The sequence below is a fragment of the Lepidochelys kempii genome, chromosome 7 (assembly GCF_965140265.1).
Source record: "Lepidochelys kempii isolate rLepKem1 chromosome 7, rLepKem1.hap2, whole genome shotgun sequence".
Lineage (NCBI taxonomy): Eukaryota > Metazoa > Chordata > Testudines > Cheloniidae > Lepidochelys > Lepidochelys kempii.
In genome coordinates this window covers 61,132,457-61,152,614 of record NC_133262.1, presented here as the reverse complement: position 1 = coordinate 61,152,614, position 20,158 = coordinate 61,132,457, and the positions used below count along the sequence as shown (strand labels likewise).

The 20,158-nt window shown below is 46.0% G+C and overlaps 2 protein-coding genes across 10 annotated transcripts in view; one reads left to right on the top strand and one right to left on the bottom strand.

Annotated features, from left to right (window-relative positions):
• Window positions 1–5,452, bottom strand: part of TUBGCP2 (tubulin gamma complex component 2) — a 91,684-nt gene extending 86,232 nt beyond the window's left edge. For 3 of the 7 annotated variants that reach the window (XR_012159936.1, XM_073353110.1, XM_073353114.1), the window contains exons 1-2: window positions 4,673–4,802; window positions 883–1,040 (exon numbers count right to left, since the gene is read on the bottom strand). Coding sequence is in view for 5 of the 7 variants with exons in the window: in XM_073353110.1 (XP_073209211.1) it covers window positions 883–1,040; window positions 4,673–4,766 (252 nt within the window). In the remaining 2 variants the exon portion in view is untranslated. The other 4 variants (XM_073353112.1, XM_073353113.1, XM_073353111.1 and 1 more) reach the window with 4 other exon arrangements.
• ZNF511 (zinc finger protein 511) lies at window positions 4,931–18,549 on the top strand. Of its 3 annotated transcripts, none has more exons than XM_073353121.1 (6): window positions 4,931–5,498; window positions 7,799–7,872; window positions 9,158–9,359; window positions 10,779–10,903; window positions 12,382–12,520; window positions 18,387–18,549. In XM_073353121.1, the coding sequence occupies exons 1-6, from the start codon at window positions 5,358–5,360 to the stop codon at window positions 18,432–18,434; spliced, it is 729 nt and encodes a 242-aa protein (XP_073209222.1). In that variant the 5' UTR covers window positions 4,931–5,357; the 3' UTR covers window positions 18,435–18,549. The 3 variants fall into 3 exon arrangements, with proteins under 3 accessions (XP_073209222.1, XP_073209221.1, XP_073209220.1); XM_073353120.1 differs by having other exon boundaries at window positions 4,933–5,498; window positions 12,385–12,570; XM_073353119.1 differs by having other exon boundaries at window positions 4,937–5,498; window positions 12,382–12,570.
• The last annotated feature ends 1,609 nt before the right edge of the window (window positions 18,550–20,158 follow it).

Sequence of the window (20,158 nt, the reverse complement as noted above, 5' to 3'; positions counted from 1 at the left end):
CCATAATGTGAACTATGATGAACTTCAGAGCTAAGGGTGAACCATTCAAGAAATCCAGAATACATAACATTGTTGTTTTAGTTAAACAAAACAATTTAAATGTCTGTCTGATGATGTTCTCCTCCTAATACAGCGTGGCAAGGAAATCCTCCAAATATTAATGATTAACCTGTTGAATTGAAGATAGTTCACCTCCTAATGACTTCACAACTACCTGCTTCAATTACCTTTTGTAAATGAAATAATCAAACAATCATTCATTTTCTGATATAGCTGTAAAACTAATCTGAAAAGTTTTCAAAATAAATCACTTTAAAAACATATAGTGTAACCTTCTAAAAATGAAACTACAACTTGGAGAGAGATGTAGAAACATATGTATTAAGGTTATAATAACCAACAAGAATAAATGCACTTTTATGTAGAAATCCATGATTAAATTGAATCTTCCTGACGAGTGATTTAGATCAAATCCACCCTGATATCAGCATGGCCTTTATTCTTTGTTCCTAGATGTATACATTACATGTCATTATTAAATAGTATATCATTTGATAGCGCTCATCTTACCAAGCAATCCAGATTGCTCTGCATCAGTGACCTGTCCTCTTCATTATTTACCACTCCCCCAATTTTTGTGTCATCTGCACACTTTATCAGTGATGATTTTATATTTTCTTCCAGGTCATTGATAAAAATGTTAAATAGCATAGGGCCAATAATGATCCCTGTGAGCCCGCACAAGACACAACCCTGTTGGATGACAATTCCCTGTTTATGGTTACACTTTGAGACCTGTCACCTAGTCACACTCCAATTAAGAAAAAAATGCATTTCAATCATCACTGCAGCCTAGCAGCGAGTAAACCCAAATTAACTCACCTTAGCACTGTGTGCAGAGACAGTTGTGGTAACATAAGGGGTTCGGTTCTTTTGCAGAAGATCTATGTACACTTCAGCTCCTTCCTCTCTATGAACACGTAGCAGGCTTAACAGCTCATTCACATCATGGTGAATGCGGAATTCACTCATGCTTCCACCTAGGGTTACAGATTTCACAGTACACTGAATGCAAAACACAACAGATGATCCTTACCACTAAAATTCAAAGCTAATCAACAAGGGTAAAAAAGTTCAAAATTGCCTTAGTGGCCTAGGAGACCAAGTCTCATTTTCAAAAATGACTTTGGCACTTCAGAGCTTAAATTTCCTTGAAAGTTAATGTAATTTAGACTCTTCAGTACCTAAATCATTTTTGAAATTGGGACTTAGAGCTTGTTTACACATGGCTATGACTACACTACAGAACTCAGCGCTGCTAGTGCAGAGGCTCGTAGTTATGTCAGCAGGAGAAGCTCTCCCACCGACATAGCGCTGTCCACACCGGAGCTTAGGTCGGTTTAATTTACATCACTCAACGGGGTGGTTTATTCACACTCCTGAACGACATAACTTATACCAACTTAAGCTGCAGTGTGTACATAGCCATGGAGTTGTGCAGAAATAACAGTTTTTGCATAACTCTATGTGTGGACGCTTTTTCTGGAATAATAGTGCTTTATTCCTCTTTAGTTCAATCCACTTTTAAATTGTATTAAACTAAACAGGAACAAGGCACACACATTCTTGAATAAGTGTGTCCATCCATAGCTGTCCCTGAATAGTTCCATGTATAAACAATAGTTCCTAAGCCCCTTAGGCACTTTTGAAACTTTTACCCCACAGCTTTGTAGTATGCAGAGTACAGGCTCTACTCCGCAGAGGTTAAATTTGAAGGTGCTGCTGCAGGCTTCTGAAGGCTGGATTAATTATACTTACATCAAAATAAAAAAATCCTTTGGAATTCACACCTTGTTATTTTTATGCAAGTATGAGTTTGGTCAGTGATTTCGGAATAACTGTCCATATACAGACTTGTACCAAAATCACAAAAGATGTGACTTAAAACTGAGTTAGGCCTTGTCTATCTGAGGGAAATTGACCAGGATAGCTATTTCAGAAAAATTATGCCAGTATAATTTAGCTTTGTGTAAACAGATATGTGGACACAGTTGGCAACGGGCTTTGTTGCAAGGATAGGTTCCTGGGTTAGCGGTTCTGCTGTGTGGTTGCTGGTGAGAATTTGCTTCAGGTTGGGGGGCTGTCTGTCCATTAACCCAGGAACCTATCCTTGCAACAAAGCCCGTTGCCAACTGTGTCCACATATCTATTCAGGGGACACCATCATAGGGCCTAATCACATCAGCCACACTATCAGAGGCTCATTCACCTGCACATCTACAAATGTGATATATGCCATCATGTGCCAGCAATGCCCTTCTGCCATGTACACTGGCCAAACCGGACAGTCTCTACGTAAAAGAATAAATGGACACAAATCAGACATCAAGAATTATAACATTCAAAAACCAGTAGGAAAACACTTCAATCTCTCTGGTTACTCAATTACAGACCTAAAAGTGGCAATTCTTCAACAAAAAAACTTCAAAACCAGACTCCAACGAGAGACTGCTGAATTGGAATTAATTTGCAAACTGGACACCATTAACTGAGGCTTGAATAAAGACTGGGAGTGGATGGGTCATTACACAAAGTAAAACTATTTCCCCTTGTTTATTTCCCCTCCTACTGTCCTTGTCAACTGCTGGAAATGGCCCACCTTGATTATCACTACAAAAGGCTCCCTCCCCCCACTCTCCTGCTGGTAATAGCTCACCTTAAGTGATCACTCTTGTTACAGTGTGTATGGTAACACCCACTGTTTCATGTTCTCTATGTATATAAATCTCCCCACTGTATTTTCCACTGAATGCATCTGATGAAGTGAGCTGTAGCTCACGAAAGCTTATGCTCAAATAAATTTGTTAGTCTCTATGGTGCCACAAGTACTCCTTTTCTTTTTGCAAATACAGACTAACACGGCTGCTACTCTGAAACCTGTTATTCTGAAATAGTGACAGTAGCCAATTTCTACATGTAGACTAGCTGTTATTGATTACAGTGGAAAAGCTAGAGAAAGAAAAGTATTTCCTTTCCTTTGCCTCTCAGCCTCTGCCTACTTTGTCTCTTCATCTGATGACCAGATCTCTAAGCTCCCCATTAGTTACACTGACTCAACCATAAAGTATGCTTGGGGAGACAGTCTCCCATTGAAGGGGGAGGAAGCCCTCTAGAGGCTAAATGGCAGGAAGGCAGCTAACCATCAGTTTACACTAGCAAGTCTGCATGTCAAATAGGAAACATCTTGACCAAAGACACAAAACTGAAAAGCCCCGTTAAGCAGGAAATGGTATTTAAATAATGGGCATATACTGAACAGCTGAATACTGGCAACAAGATACAAAGGTGATGGGCATGGTACAGAGACACAGATTTGATTACAAAGAGCAAAATGCTCCAAGATCTGCAGGGTCTTTCTCTAAACCAATATTCTGCTCTACATATATGCTTGGATCGCAGAGTGAGGTCTTGTCTAGACTAGGGTTTGGAAGTTTTTAACTAACACATGTTAATAACCCAAACATCTTCCAAATCCAAATCTAGAAAAGCCCTGGGAGAAAAGAGTAGCACAGCAGATCTTCTCATCTTTAGAGAGTCAAGGGTAAAAATGTGTCCAGTTTCTACTTATCACAGTTCCACACATTTTCTTGCAACTTCAAATATAGTAACAACTAATGGGAAAGAGATAACTGAATCCTCACACAGTTATTCTGAAATTAGCATAATTTTTTAATATACTTAGCTAACCTCACTGGGAATGTCAATCAAACCCACCCACTCAAGAAAGTAACATACTAACAGTAAATCTGTGGGAAAATAAGACTGAGGGGAACCTGGTGGATTTATTTCACAACAGGATTTGACCTGTAAAGAAAACAGAAATACATCTGGAGTTTTGGCGAGGAGGAAACAGCGACTGATTTTGACTTATTGTCAGTAGATATCCTTACATACCAGCATAAATTAGACAGTACAGGACCAGGCAAAGAGAAGATGAAAGGAGCAGAGAGAGAGAGAGAGAGACTGCATAAAAACAAAAGATGATACTTCAGCTAATAATTTTAAAAGATCCAAATAAAATCCAGACAGAGAACAAACTCTTAGAATAATGGGACCAAAGGTCCTGTCACATTAATTCAGATTAAGGTAAGTGAGGTAATAATGTGCACTAGTTTGGTGGGAAAGATATTCCCACAGAATTAGAGCTAACTTTGATCCCTGCAGGCAGTAGTGGGGCTCCTCCATAACCAAGAGCAGTGACACAACCAAAATGCTATAGCCAGGGGGGCTAGAAATCACCTGGTAGACAAACTAAGCAGGGAGCGCCTCTCTCTATTGGGTGAGCCCCGTGCCTGAACCTCTAAAGGAAATCTCTGGTCAAGAAAGCCTTTCTACACCTCTGCACGGACACTACTGTCATGCACCTGCTCGCCCCAGAAGATACGGTAATAAACAAATCAAAGACCAACAAGAACCCAAGCGGGCGTAGGGCCAGAGACCCCCCGAGTCGTAATGTTGCTATTGGTTTCGGCGGGAGGTCAGATCCCCTTGGGGATCAGTGCCACCGCGCAGAGCCAGCTCCCCATGCCCGCCGCGTTGCTACGACGGAAACGGCTACCCCAGGCCCGCCGTTGCTGTGGGGTCCCCAACCGAGGCCCAGGTTCCCGCTCACCCCCTAGCGCCGGCGACAATCGCTCTGCAGCCTGCCTTGCGCTGAGGGCCGCGGGGAGGGGCGTATGGGACAAGGCCGAGCTCCCAGCCCTCATGCGTCCCACCGCCCGCGCCCGCTTCGCTTCGCTGGAAAGCGGGTACCTTGTGCCGGGGCTGAGCCGCTCCCGCCGCCGCCGCGCGTTGGGAGGGGAGGCGGCGCGCGCGGAGAAGGCCCCACGTCGATAGGCCGGTAGGTGGCGCTCCGGGACGCGCGCCCAGTGGGAGAGGGGAGAGCCAGGGGCTAGTCAGGAATTCCCACCGCAGCCGTTAACGGTAACCAGCAGCACGCCTCCGGCGGCCAAGCTGCGCGCGGGGAAGAGGTGCACAGGCTCCGATTGGCCGACGCGGTAACGGCAGCATCCCTGGAGCCAATCAGAGAACAGTGTCGGGACCTGTCATTTCAGGGCACCTCTCTCCCTGTTTCCCCACGCTGCCTAGCTCGCTGAGGAACCGCGGCAGCGGGGTGGTCTGGAAGACTCCTCACTAACCGCAGCCCCGGATCGCTCCCAGGCCTCACGATACCCGACCCACTCCGATGTGACCTGGAAGTACCCGCCGACCCGGAAGTGATCTGCTCTTTCCCCGCGCCCCAAAAAGATGGCGGTCGGGTGAGCGCGTCCTGTTCGCGGAGACACCGCTTCGACAGGATGCTGCTGCCGCCGGAGCTCAGCGTCTCACTGCGAGTGGAGCGGCCGCTGCTGCCCGTCTGGCCCCGCACCCCGCCGCGGGCCCCCTTCTGCTTCTCCCCCAGCCGCCTCCGCTTCCATCGCCAGCACGAGTTCTTTGAGGTAAGGGCCTTGGCTGCGACTACAGCTCCCGGCAGCCCTCGCGTGGCCTCCGGCCTGTTACCCGCGGGGCAGGCTGGGAAATGCAGTCCCAGCGGAGAGGGCACCTGTGCGCCCGAGGGCACCAGCTGGGCCGAGCAGCAGCGAGCTCTGTTCTCGGTGCTTCCCCCCGCCCCAGAGCTCCTTCGACCCAGTGCCCGGGGGCTGTCCCTGCCCTCGAGAGACACCTGCTCCAGTGCCGCCGGAGCACAAATCACCAACTGGATCCAGCCGAGACTCTCTTTGGGCGTCCTGTGTGTTTCGGTTTGACTGAGCTGTGAATCCCCGCTGTGCCCCTACCCGCGCCTCACCTCTGCTCGCTCTTCACGCTGTTCTGCCCCCCGCAGGCAGGCAGGCAAGCAGAGCAGGCCGCCCAAGAGAGGCTCAACTTTTCTAGACCGCTGGAGCTTCTCACGTCATTGCCAGACTGGCCCCAGCCGCAGCCAAAATCCCATTCCCCCCAAATCAGGAGTGTTAACACTATGCTCCTGTTGAACAGCGGGAGCGTTTCATGTAGTCCTGTGACTCAGGACCTGTGGTTATAGGAAAATTGCCCGAACTTGATAGACTTGCTGTAAGCCTATCCTACTGGTGGCAGGAGTCAGTCCAGCCCAGCAACCTCCAGGGATGAGTCCCTCATGTGGTCTAGCTGGGGAATGTTTTGGGTTAAATCTCCCTCATCCCTGATGTGCTGAGCACTGCTGATGGCCAGGGTCTTCAGGCTCCTGGACGTGGATCGTATGTGTCTGCACTGCTAGACTACATGACATAGTTTTATGCAGATACTCATGTCTCTAGCCCATTTGGTTGCAAAAAATGTCTTTTAGTGCAAAGCAAACTAAGGTGAGCCTAAGTCTGCAGACAGATGGCTGCAGTACCTCTGCTGCTGTTCAGAGCTGTGTAAGTAGCTATGACAGTCAGGAATCCTGTCTGTGTTGTGCAGCTCTCAGGAAATGTCCGAGCAGCAGCAGAGACAAGCACTAGAGTTCGTCACAGAGGTTGAGGACCAAGTTTGAAACCAGTTAGAACCAGGAGCAGAACTGTGCAGACTCGTCGTCCACCACCACCACCACTCTTCATCACAGCAGCTCAAAGGCCCTACGTTGTGAGGGTGGAACAACGGCCAGGTTGGGGTGAGAAGCACACAAGTGGGCCTCAAATATATAAGCCTTCTGTTAGCAGATAAAAAAGCTAGAGCCCTCTAGCATGGCCAAGGACAACACACTGGAAGGAGTTACAACCCTCCCCTTTCCCAGCATCTAGAGTGGGTTTGTCTTCTTTCACCTGGATAGTGAGGCCTCTGCCTTTGGTTACAGACTCTGGCACTGTTAACTGAGTTTGTAACTAGTTAATGGCATGACTGGCAGCTCACTGTGTTGCTTAGGCTGACACATGGCTGTCTCACTGTAACTAATTCAGCAGTTTTGTCAGTCTTCCGTCCTCCCAACTTTCTGTGATATGATGTCTGAAGGTAACGTTCTCTGTGTTAGTGGTGCCTGTCAGGGCACTCTATCACCTGGTGAGGCACTGTGGGAGAACTGCTGAGTCTATTCCAGAACGCTCTGGTATGCAGCTAAGGCAACATGATACGTGCAGATGTGTGAATGTGATTGTAATGGCAGAAAAGAAGCTGTATGGAAACAGATTCACAAGTAAAATGGTTCAAAGTGACTGTCGTCTTTGAAAGCTGCAGTGGACTGTGTCCCTTTTTTTATTTAATTTTTTATAAAGAAAAAAACTGAAACCAGTCCATGATAGCAGAACATTTGTTGCTGTGCTGCCTGATTTAGCCACTTGGAACTTCTCAGTCATGGCACAAATAAAACTCTTGACTCCTGCTCCAGAAGCACAGCCCATTTCTACTAGAGCTATAGAAGAATCCCCTTTGGATGTGTGATCCTTTGCAAACATTATACTCATGAGTTAGTCTCGGTGACCTTGAGTGTCTCTAGAATTATGTCCTCGGTTGTTAGCAACAAAGCAGCTCATAGTAACAGTAAAGGACACTGGTACTTGTGTGTACGTAAACCCAGGGGCTCTATTGAGTATGCCAAGTTGCACTTTTAATTGTGGTCTATAAGCTGAGTTTAGCAAAGTGGATCAAGGATAACATATTGACCTAAGAGTCGAGTTCACAGTAACATGTATTCTCATTCTTAACTCTGTTTTAACAGAGTTACTTGTTGGGAATAAAAATAATTTCCAATTTGCTTTTTGAACACACATTGCTGTAACATACCTATAATCGCTATTCCCTGTTCCAGGATGGAGACATACATAGACACTTGTATCTCCAAGATATCTTAACAAATGTTACTGAAGTGACCGAAAGATCCAAGTAAGTGATGTCGTTCAGACAAATTCTGTTGTGGGTCCTGTAACAAAAATGCATTTGATTGATTTTTGACCCTCCCTCTAACTACCAGGTTGTGGTCCATGCTGTCTGTCAGTGTTGAATATATCTGGCTCAGACTGGATTCATTAAGAATAAACAAATGTTGAATAATTATGGAGTACTTTCAATCATTCCTAGTACCAGAGCAAAGTAAACTGATTCCCCTTTGTTATTTCTTGACAAAGAGAGGTCTCTTGATGGATGGTACGGTTTTTTTTTTTGTTTATTGCATCTTCAGATAAGCTTTGGCTCCTGTTTCCTTAAGAGGAATATTTCTCTTTACACCAGTCCAAAAACGTCAGCATAAGTCATTGGAGTTGGGTCTTATCTGTCTGAGTTATACAGACACTAGACAGGGATGTCTTCAGTCTCTATTTTTTTGCACTAACCATGGAGATGGAGAGGAAGGAAGGAAGACATCACAAAGTGCCTTAAAGGTGGATGATGTGATAGTTATTGAACCTGAAGTTTTCCATATAGTTATTGAAAGAAATTCAGGTTTTGAGGAAGTGTCTGGCTTTAAAATGATGTTAAATCTGAAATGTTGGTTATCTCTTTGCCAGATCTGGAGAAATCATCCCTTCAGAAAACATGGGTGTAAATGGGCAATGCATTCCTGAAGATACCTGGGAATTTAAATCTCAGCTAACCTAGAAGATCTGAGCAAATTACATGATAGATCATTACTGCAGTCAACTAAAAAATATTTGGAGTTCAGGGGAAAATATGCAGTTGTTTGGTCAGGGAGAATAACCTGGTCAAAATGAACACATTGCCCAAGATCTTCATCCAGTTTTTTCTGGGATGATTACTGAATATTTTGAAACTAGAAGATACCTAGAGAACAAACTGAAAGTGAGTGTAGCTATTTCATAGAGATCTACTGGGATTTTGTAATATAATAGCTCATACTGCTGCTCAGTATTAATTCATTCCGTAATTTATCGTAAGTTCAGCTCTGTATGTATGACCCACAGATTCTAGCTGTGAGTTAGGTAAAAGAAGTTTGAGCCACAAATATGAGTTCCTAATTACAAAATCCTCACAAACTACTTCTATTGTGTCTCCAGTTTAATAGCGCTCATCTTCTCCTGTGTCGAGTAGATATTAATGAAAACTGCCATAATGTAGAGATTTTATTTAGATGTATGCAGAAGAACTGAGCCATATGCTCTGGGTGGCCTTGACTTAACCTAAAAATACAAATGTTTTCATCGCTTCCTTCTAGGGTGTCAGAATTCTGTTGTCATATTGTTGGGTGCTGCCAGGTCTTTGATACCTTAGAGGGTTATGAACATCACTACAACACACTGCACAGGAACATGTGCTCTTTCTGCAAACGCTCTTTCCCCTCTGGGCATCTGTTGGATACTCACATCCTAGAGTGGCATGACTCTCTCTTCCAGATAATGGCAGAGAAGCAAAATATGGTGAGTTGCAAGCAAAGATTTCCTTGTGTATCCAGCACGTGATAAATTTCTAGTAAAAATCCCCCCTGCACAGTAAACTTGCTACGCCCTCTTCCCCAACTCATTTTTGGGTCAGGACCCCTACAATTACAAGACTGTGAAATTTCAGATTTAAATAGCGGAAATCCTAAAATTTACTATATTTTAAAATGTTATGACCATGAAATTGATCAAAATGGACTGTATATTTGGTATGGTCCTAGTTACAGACAGAGTACAAGACACAAGTTGATTCATGCAAAAGGAAAACAATAATATTCTTTGCAGTCTCTAGTGCCTTCTGTCCAAGGATCTCTAAGCACTACATGTGCTTTATGTCTCATAATGTCCAGTGATTTAAGAATGTATTATTCTTGTTTTTCTGATGGAGAAACTTTGGCTATCGGCGAGGAAGAGACTTTCCCATGGTCACACACAGTGCCAGGAGTAGAACCCAGATCTCCTGCATGTAGGACTAGCCATCCTTTCTCCTTTGCTTATTGTAAAAATGAGAATTGGTGGATAAACACAAGTGTGTAAGTCTGACTTGAGCTAACTTCTCCCTAGGATAATAGTACCTAAAGTGAAGACAGGAAAGAAACAAGGGAAATGGTTTTCTTGTCAAACAGGCTCTATCCTGCTTGTGCAGTGCTGGAGTAGTCGGTTTGCCCATCTGTGGAATTGGAATAGTTAACTGGTTTAATCAAACTTTGCTAATATTTAAGCATCCTGAGTTCAGTCAGCAGATAATTCTCTCTTCTGTCCTCTGTAAACTACACATTTTTATCAAGGAGGTTTCCTGCTGCCACCATTTGCAGGTACTTGCCAGTATTGGACTTCCCAGGAGTTTTGCTTGATGGGCCTTAGCAGTTTGGACTTTGCTTCATACACAGGCAGTCAAGAAACCATGTGCAAGGGGTGGCAGAAAATGAACAATATTTTCCTAATATCCGAGATGGAAGTAGTTTCCCAACAAGTTAAACTAGTGAAACAATCTCAGCGCACCCATGTAACTTGGAGATTGTAATGTGTGAATTCTATTCGTTTTCATAGGTTTTTAAGGCTAAAAGGAACCATACAATCGTATGGTCTTAATAATAACACAGGCCATAAAATATACTTCACCCAGTGGCTCCTGTGGTAGAGGGAAAAGTCATTTCCTCCTTGCATAAACAAAAGCTGGAGAGCCCAATAGTTTGTGATTGGACTAAATCACTTTTCAGAGAGAATCCAGTAGATGATGATGATGATACATCTTTAGAATTGTGTATCAATGTGGAAGTGCCACGTAAACATCTTGCCTTGCCTTGCCTTGCCTTGGAGAAATTCTGTGAGAGTAACTCCCATCTTGCTTATACTGCATGAGTTTTAGAATTACCTTTCCCTCTTCTTGCTTTTTAGTATCAGTGTTTGGTAGAAGGCTGTGCAGAGAAGTTCAAGAGCAGCAAAGACAGAAAAGATCACTTAGTCAAAGTTCATCTTTATCCTTCTGATTTTCGATTTGATAAACCAAAAAAAGCTAAAAGGTAAGTGCCAAATATACTGACAAAGCAAGAATTTATCCTTCTGTGTGCTGAGGACTGGTCCTCAGAAGCAGAGAACACCTGAAAATCCAGCAACCTCATGCTTCTCTGGGCTTAGTCAGTAGCACTTCATATTTACACAAGCTAGTGTCAGATTCCAGAGCTCCTGCATTCCCTTCCCATAATTGCACTAGTTTATTTCTGGCCTCTTGTGTATAACATGTTTACTGAGTGCAAAAATGTTACAGCATAGCATGTGAATTCATGAGCCAAGGAATACTGGACTTCAGGTCCTTCCAACAGGGATGACTTGCCCACATCACATGCGTGAAAGGGGTGCTAAAAAGACATTTGCTCACTCCTCACCCGTGAACCAATGAGTCCTCCCCATTTTGCCCAGCCCCCTGCTTCCCTTGCACTCTCCCTGAAGTACAGAGAGCCGAGCTGCAATCCCAGCAGCACCTGCTCTGCTCCGAAGGGTGCACTCTGTTCCCTTTTCTGAGTGAGTGCAGGGCTGAAGGGCAAACAATCTCCATTGTGACAGCAGTGGCAGGAAAAGGCCTGCCAAGCTGTGTCAAGTGCAGGGATCCATCCCCAGAATGGGTGCATGGGCCTGGAGAGCCCAACACATGCTCAGGAATCCTATCCCAGATGGAGGAGCCTGGCAAGTCAACCAGAGGGTACCAGTGACCCTGCACAAGTAAGGGCCAGAGCCATTCCGTCCCAGTTCACGCTATCTGTGGGTTAGGGTGCTGCCCACAGCCAGACGACACCGGTCCCTCGCCTCTTCTGCAGCACTCTCTATTCTGGCGTGGGCCGAGGGATGTGCTGGCCACTGCTTCCCGCAGCCCCCATTGGCCTGGAGTGGCAAACCGCAGCCGGTGGGAGCTGCGATTGGCTGAACCTGTGGACGCAGCAGGTAAACAAACCGGCCCAGCCCACCAGGGGGCTTACCCTGATCGGCTGCATGCCAAAGGTTGCCGATCCCTGGCTTAGAACTTGGAAAGGAAGTGAACTGCTGATTGTAGAAAGTGTCTTTCTTAGCCATGGGTCAGGCACCAACATTCATCTCTTTGGAGCATGACGCCCTAAGCTATGGAAGGAAGGAAACTCATTGGCCCTGCTCAGCCAGATGTATCCAGTTATGCTTTATGGGTATAAGAAAGAAGCTTGTGGTGAAGCCCATGTACTGTAATGCAGTAGTTCTGACTCTCCACTCTGAAGACCCCCTTGTAAGAGAGTTCCTCCTGTGAGACAGCTTCCCCTCTAGAACTGCAGTGCTCTGCTTGCTTGGACATTTTACAGGCCACCAAGAGTGATCAAGGACACTCACTGCCTTCTGCTAGCCCCCCTCTGACTCTCCTGAGTCTATTTTACTTAATTTGTTTTGTAACCTCCTGATCAAATGACCTTGGGCCCTTGATCTTGGGTTGACTAGGAGACAGTTGGCAGTTCCTGAAAGGAGGGTTTTGTTTCTGCAGCAGCACTAAGCACAGTAAGCCTCCCTCTAAGCTGGATGTGAGCATGCCAATGGATGTGAATGTGGAGACTTATGAGCAGTTGCAAGTGGATTCCATGGAAATCTGTCCCAGTGAGAGCATGGAGAATCCCACCCAGCCTGTGAGTGGCCCAATTTCATCACTGCAGGAGAAAAAGCTCTATAAATCCAGGTCTGTTTTCCTTTATGTACACTCTTTGCAGCAGGGACTGGGTCTTCATATGTGCTGGGGCAGTACCTTGCGCAATAGGGCCCTGACCTTAACTGGAGCCTTTGGATGCTCTTGTGATATATTGCGAAGTAATACCTTTAAGTGTTCATCCCAAGTGAGGGGTGAGCCTTCTAAATACACATTTATGCACAAAGCTTAGCACTTGTGAAAAGTAAACATGACTTTTAATTGATGTTTGCAAAGAGCTTTGAAGAAAAAAGCAAATTCTAAGTGTTTATTTGCAGTTTACTAGGATTAAACTGCTGTTTCTGTACTTAACAGGTGGCAGCTGCAAATTTAATGCATTGTGCATTGATAGTGATTCATTTCTTTGATTCTTGCTGTCATAACTGAGAATCTTTGCAGTAACAGAGAAGTGTAATGAATGAGAAGCACACACTCACCCAAGGAAATGCCCTCAAATTCACCTTTTTTAAATAATCAGCCAGCCTGGGGGACCCGGAAGGGGTGTAGTCTTCTCTTGAGTCTTACTTTGTAGGGTTACCATATTTGAACATTCAAAACAGAGGACACTCCACATTGGGGTGATGTCAGCCTCACCCACAGTCCACCCCCACTCTGCCCCAGGTCATGCCCCTCCCTGCTTGGCCTCGTCACCGCAACCCTCCTCACCCCCGGCCTGCCATTGGCTTGCTGCACTCACCTCCTCACTCCCCTTCCAGAAACCCCCAGGCCCGCCCCGAGAATCCCTGCCTGCCACTGGCTCGCTGCTTGCCTCCTCACCCCTGCCCACCGCTGGCTCTGTCGCCGCTCGCCTCTTCAACCCCCACTGCCTGCTGCTGTCCTTTTCACCGCCCCCGCCTGCCGCTGGCTTGCCGCCTGCCTCCTCACCCTCCCTCCAGCCCGCAGCTGGCTCCCTCACTGCTCTTCTCTTCACCCTCCCCACCCGCCACTTGCCTCCTCGCCCACCCACCAGCCACTGGCTCGCTCGCCCCCACTCGCCTACTCACCCCTCCTGCCGCAGGTCCCTCGGCTCCTAGGATCGGGTCAGGGCTTGCAGGCACTGGCAGCGGGCAGAGAGCCCTCCACCCCCCGACCCAACCGTAGGAGCCAGAGGGACCTGCTGGATGCTTCCCGGGAGCCACCCCAGGTAAGTACCGCTGGGACCCCCCACCTTGCCCCCTGGGAGGTCCCTCTGGCTCTTAGGATCGGGGGGCGGGGGGCAAGGGCTCTCTGTGTGTTGCCGGCACCCGCAAGGCCCGCTCCGCAGCTCTGGCAGCTCCCATCTAGGGTTACCATACATCCCTGTTTTCCTGGACGTTTTTAGATATTTAAAAATTCCTCCCGGATGGCGATTTAAGAACTAAAAAGCCGGACATGTCTGGGAAAATACGGATATATGGTAACCCTATACTTAAGATCCAGCTAAAGCAAGTGGATTTGATTGTGTGCTGTACCTCCAGCAGGTGAGATGAGGTTGTGCAAAGGTGGCTCCAAATTCTGGGCTGCTCTGTGGATTGAAACTGCCATCAGTATAGTTGGAGCAGCCTCTGGTGTAACTGGGACTTGCAAGGGGCAGTGTAGAGCTAATTGTGGTTCCTGTACAACCCTTGTATGCTACTGCAGCAATGCACAGGAGCCAGGATGGGGGTCAAAACCTATAGCTTTTTATGTTTTCTTTTCTTTTAAATCTGAAGTTCATTATGTGTACCAATTTAAATTTATTATAAGTATTTTCTACATTTTCAAATATATTTCAATTACAACGCAGAATACAATGCTCACTTTTATATTATTATATTTTATTACAAATATTTGCAAATTGAAGCATGATGGGGGATAAGAATGTTTAACATATCTGGCAGATAAATACCTTGCAACGCTGGCTGCAACAGTGCCATGCGAATGCCTGTTCTTATTTTCAAGTGACATTGTAAATAAGTAGCAGGCAGCATTGTCTCCTGTAAATGAAAATAAACTTGTTTGTCTTACTTCTTGTTCAGCCAATCACTAGGACTGAGTGGGCTTGCAGGCTCTAAAGCAGGGTTGGGCAAACCTTTTGGGCCAAGGGCCACATCTGGGTGGGGAAATTGTATGCAGGGCTGGGGCAGGGGGTTGGGGTGTGGGAGGGGGTGTGGTGTGCAGGATCAGGCCCAGGGCAAGGGATTGGGGTAGAGGAGGGGTGTGGAGTGTATGAGGGGGCTCAGGGAAGGGAATTGGGGTGCAGGGTGCAGCAGGGGGCTCAGGGCAGGGAGTTGGGGTGCAGGAGTGATGCGAGGTGCAGGCAGGGAGTTGGGGGGGCAGGGTGCAGGAGGGGTTTGGGCTCCGGCCTGGTGCCGCTTACCTAAAGCGGCTCTGGGGTGGCAGTGGTGCGCACCGGGGCCAGGGCAGGCTTCCTTCCTGCCTGCCTGCCTTGGCCCTATGCGGCGCTGCTCCAGGATGCAGCTGGAACCATTTCCCTGCGCGACACCTGGAGGCGGGGGGGAAAGGGCTCTGCGTGCTGCCCTTGCCACACCTCTAGGTACCTACCCCGAAGCTCCCATTGGCCGCAGTTCCCTGTTCCCAGCCAATGGGAGCTGCGGGGGGCAGTGCCTGGAGGCAAGGGCAACACACGGAGCCCTCTGCCACACCTCCCCCAGGGGCCATGCAGGGACGTAGTGCCAGCCGCTTCTGAGAGCGACGCGGGGCCTGTGGCACCACGGGGGACAATCCCGCAGGCCGGATCCAAAGCCCTGACGGGATGGAGTTTGCCCACCCCTGCGCTAAAGTTTTACATTGTTTTGTTTTTGACTGCAGTTATGTAAATAAAAATAATTCTCCATTTGTAAGTTGCACTTTCATGATAAAGATATTGTACTACAGTACTTGTATGAGGTGAATTGAAAAATACTATTTCTTTTTTTTACAGTGCAGATATTTGTAATAAAGTGAGCACTGTACATTTTGTATTCTGAATAACTGAAATTAATATATTTGAAAATGTAGAAAAAAATCCAAAATATTTATAATAAATTTAAATTGGTATTCTATTATTGTTTAACAGTGTGATTTAAAACTGCAGTTAATCACAATTTTTTAACCAAGTTAATTTGTTTTGAGGTAATCACTTGAGTTAAAGTGATTAATTGACAGCCCTAATTGTTAGTAACACATGAGGTTTTTAAGTCTAAAATAATTCCTAGGATCTAATTCACTTGTCAGCATTTCTGCTGTTTTATTATTTGCATTTTCTCTCAAACCTAAGCTCGTCACTTTCACTTAACAAAAATTCCCCACCAGTTCTGCTGAGCTGGCCTGAGCACTCGTGGGAGCCCTAGTATAGACAAGGCTCTACTGGCCAGGCACATTTTTACCATTTTGTCCATTAATATGGTGAAAAAATTTAAATGAGATAGTGGAAAAATGGCTCTAGCTGCAGGAGACTTGCTAACACTGGTCCAGAAAAACAGGGTGAATATTTTTGTAAAATTCCCTAACTTGACTCAGGCCTCAGTCCCAGGCTTCAAGCCTTGCCTACCCATAATAATGGTAAAAATTTCAAAGCCTACAAAAGGAGATTGCACCCCATTTAGCTATATTGCTTTTTAAACCAGTGAAGTTAAATCAGTGCAACTTTGTTGTGTAGACAGGGCCTAGCCACAGACTTTTCAGTCTCCTTTAAGATACAAATGTATAACTTCAAGCCTGTTGCATGCCTCATTAAACTTCACTTTACCAAAAAATCGAATTGGGGGCGAGTAGTGGTTTTCCAAGTTCTGCCACAAAATAAGGTCCTTATGCTTCAGATGCCAAAATAAGACACTGCTGACATTAAACTGTGTAGATGTTCAAAAAATGATAATGTGTGTTCTGTGGGGTTTGACTCCCTCTTGGTGAGGCTTGCCCTGCTAGCCTCTTGGGGCTTGGCTCCTTGATCTCAGAAGAGGGAGGAATAAGAGGAGGTATCCTTCAGATGTATCACACATGGTGCCAAAATGAGCTTGTGGAGATCTTCATAATGTGATATTCCCCCCGCCAACCCCGCTTTGGGCAGTGAAATAGTAAGTGTTGACATGTCAACTCAGATGCCTAACAATAGCTCACCAACTTGATGAGATGAACAGGGAAATTCAAACCTCACAGATGCTGTTTCAGATTGTTTGCAGGCAGACACCGCTGCATCTGTTAAAAACCCTTCAAAATGTGAACAGAATGTATCATTCGTAGATTCCAAAGTCAGAAGGGACCATTGTGATGATCTAGCCTGACCTCCTGTATGTCACAGGCCAGAGAACTTCCCCAAAATAATTCCCAGAGAAGATCTTTTAGAAAAACATCCAATCTTGCTTTAAAAATTGTCAGTGATGGAGAATCTATTGTGACCCTTTGTAAATTGTTCTAATGATTCATTACTCTCACCATTAAAAATTTATGCCTTTATTTTCAGTCTGAATTTGTCTAGCTTCAAATTCTAGCCTTTGGATCGTATTATATCTTTATCTGCTACATTGAAGAGTCCATAATTAAATATTTGCTCCCCATGTAGATACTTGTAGACTGTAATCAAGTCACTGCTTAACCATCTTTTTGTTACACTCAAGAAGCTTAATCTATTTAGCTTATCATTATAAGGGGACACAACAGTTTTCAAGTACATAAAAGGTTGTTACAAGGAGGAGAGAGAAAAATTGTTCTTAACCACTGAGGATAGGACAAGAAGTAATGGGCATAAATTCAAGCAAGGGAGGTTTAGGTTGGACATTAGGAAAAACTTCCTAACTGTCAGGGTGGTTAAGAACTGGAATAAATTGCCTGGGGAGATTGTGGAACCTTCATCGTTGGAGATTTTAAGAGCAGGTTAGACAAACACCTGTCAGGGATAGTCTAGATAATACATAGCCCTGCCGTGAGTGCAGGGAACTGGACTAAATGACCTCTTGAGGTCCTTTCCAGTCCTATGATTCTACAAGGTATGTTTTCTAATTCTTTAATCGTTCTATGGACTCTCTCCAATCTATCAATATCCTTCTTGAATTATGGGCACCAGAACTGGACACAGAATTACAGCAGCAGTTGCACCAGTGGCAAATACTGAGCTAAAATAACCTCTCTATTCCTACTTGAAATTCCCCTGTTTATGCATCTCAGGATCACATTAGCTTTTTGATCACAGTGTCACACTGGGAACTCATGTTCAGTTGATTATCTGCCATGACCTCCAAATCTTTGTGTCACTGCTTCCCAGGATAGGGTCCCCCATCCTGTAAGTATGGCCTACATTCTTTATTCAAAAATGTATACGTTTACATTTAACTGTATTAAAATGCATATTATTTGCTTGTGGACAGTTTACCAAGTGATCCATATAGCTCTGAATCAGTGACCTGTCCTCTTCGTTATTTACCACTCTCCCAATCTTTGTATCATTCGCAAACATTATCAGTCATGATTTTATGGTTTCTTCCAGGTCATTGATGAAGATGTTAAATAGCCTTCATAAGGGCTAGAGGGATTTTTAAAGAGTTTAGGGTGTGGAGAACTAAAGGGTTGCCAGGGAGAGGTAGAAATATGCTGCATCCTCACAAACCCATCTGTCCCCATTCAAGTCCTGCCTTTACATTGCTGACTGTGTCCCTATGAAGCAGAACTTTTGCTAATGCGTACTCTGTTAAAGAGCAGTCATTGTCATTCCCTTTCAAACTAAATTGGTATCTTGTTAGGCATCTCAGCAAAGTGACCATTCCGGTTAAGTGTGCTTGCTCTGAGTGGCACATACATAAGTACAAAGAAACAAGACCTCAAGATTTTTGTATTAACAGGGTTTGTTTTTGTTGTAGAATCCCATCAACTGTTTGCTTCGGGCAGGGCGCCAGCCGAGGATTTAAAAGCATGAAGAAGAAAGTATGAAGGTCACTGCAGCAGGTTCACAAGGAATGACAAGTAAAGACAAGCAGAAAAGGCCTCACCCACTGAGGTTAATAAAAGATACAACTAATCATTCATGGGTTTGCTTGCTCCTCTTGGTTGAGCACAATCTGTGTGTTGAATCTGCTGTACGCTGAGGGCAGGGAAGGCTTGGGGTTGTCCATTGTGATCATGGATAATCCAACGCCAGCAATTTCTGCAGCAAAGGAAAAAGCAAGAGAGAATGAAGGAGGAGGGGATCTTGTGTTTGTAGATGTTTGAGTTCCATAAATACATGGAGAACGGTCACTTAACCAAAGGGCTGTATTTGTGTTTCCCTTCCCCGCTCCACCAAGGGCTTCTGTACTCCCTCCACCACTCACTCCTTTGTCCGGGGACGAGGTGGACAATGTGATAAAGGTGGTGGTATGCCAGCATTCCATCATAGTCAAAGTAGGAGCAAACACTCCCCTGCCTAAAAGGCTGTGGGGACATTGATGGGGGCCAGCTGGAGGATAACTGGGAGTCCATGGGCTCAGTCAAGTCTGGAGACCTCAGCCCCTGTCATGCTACAGGACAAGCTGTACCAATTCCTGGAAGACTTGCGAGGCTCCAGGAGGAAGGTGGTCTCCAGAAGTGGAGGGATCTCAATCTCCTCTTCCAGGGTACCAGGGCCCTATCAGGGGAGAGTTAAGGGACCAAGGAGTGGTACTCCGCAGCCTACCAGTGAACTCACAGATTCCACAGTTCCCTGACACCTTTGGGATCAAGCACAGGTTGCAGGTGGTGCCGCTGCCCCCAATTAAACCAACTACCATTGCATCTCTGAATACAAGAGGCTGTAGGGTGAGTCTCTGCTGGTGCTAGGTACTCTCCTCGCTTTGGGGACGTGGGGTGGTACTCTGTGATCTTGCAGGAGACACACATAGATTCAGCTGCCAAAGCCAGCTGGTGGCGGGGGTAGGAGGGAACAGGATGTACTTCAACCACCTCACTACACTCTTGGATGGGGTGGCTACCCTGTTTTCCCCGGACTTATGGTTCAAGGTCATGCCAGGGTGCCAGCTGCACCTCTAGGTCTGCATGGAGGGGCTGACCCACAATCTTGTCAACATCTGTGCCCCGATACCAATCCCAAAGCGGGTGCAGTTGTATCAGTGGGCATCTGCCTTCCTTGGCACTTTGGATTCTCCTGGTCCTGGTGCCTGGTCCTGGGCAGGGATTTTAACAGCACCCTGGATGTACATGAGAGAAGTGCTAGGCCACAGTGGATATCCTCAGGGAGATCATTATGCCCTGGTAGATGTCTGGAGCAACCACCACTTGGATGACTCCACCTCCTTTTCCTGTGTCTGTTTGGAGGATACTCAGTCATGCCACGCCTGGCTGGACCGCATTGACGTTTCCTATTTTAACTCCTTGTGGGCCCACTCCTCCAGCATCAGGTTGGTCCTCTTCTTGGACCACCATGTGGTATCCGTGATGGTTTATTTGATGCCTGGGCAGCTGCGGCTAGCCTACTGGCATTTTAACAGCCTCCTGGAAGATGTGAGTTCTGTGGCATCCTTCCAAGAGTTCTGGCTGGCCTGACTGGGGGGAGAGGTGGTCGGATGTGGGGAAGGGACATACCCAGTTCTTCTGCCACGACTACATCGGGGGGGCCAGTCAGAGGAGGGATGTGGCGATTGAGCAGTTGGAGTGAAAG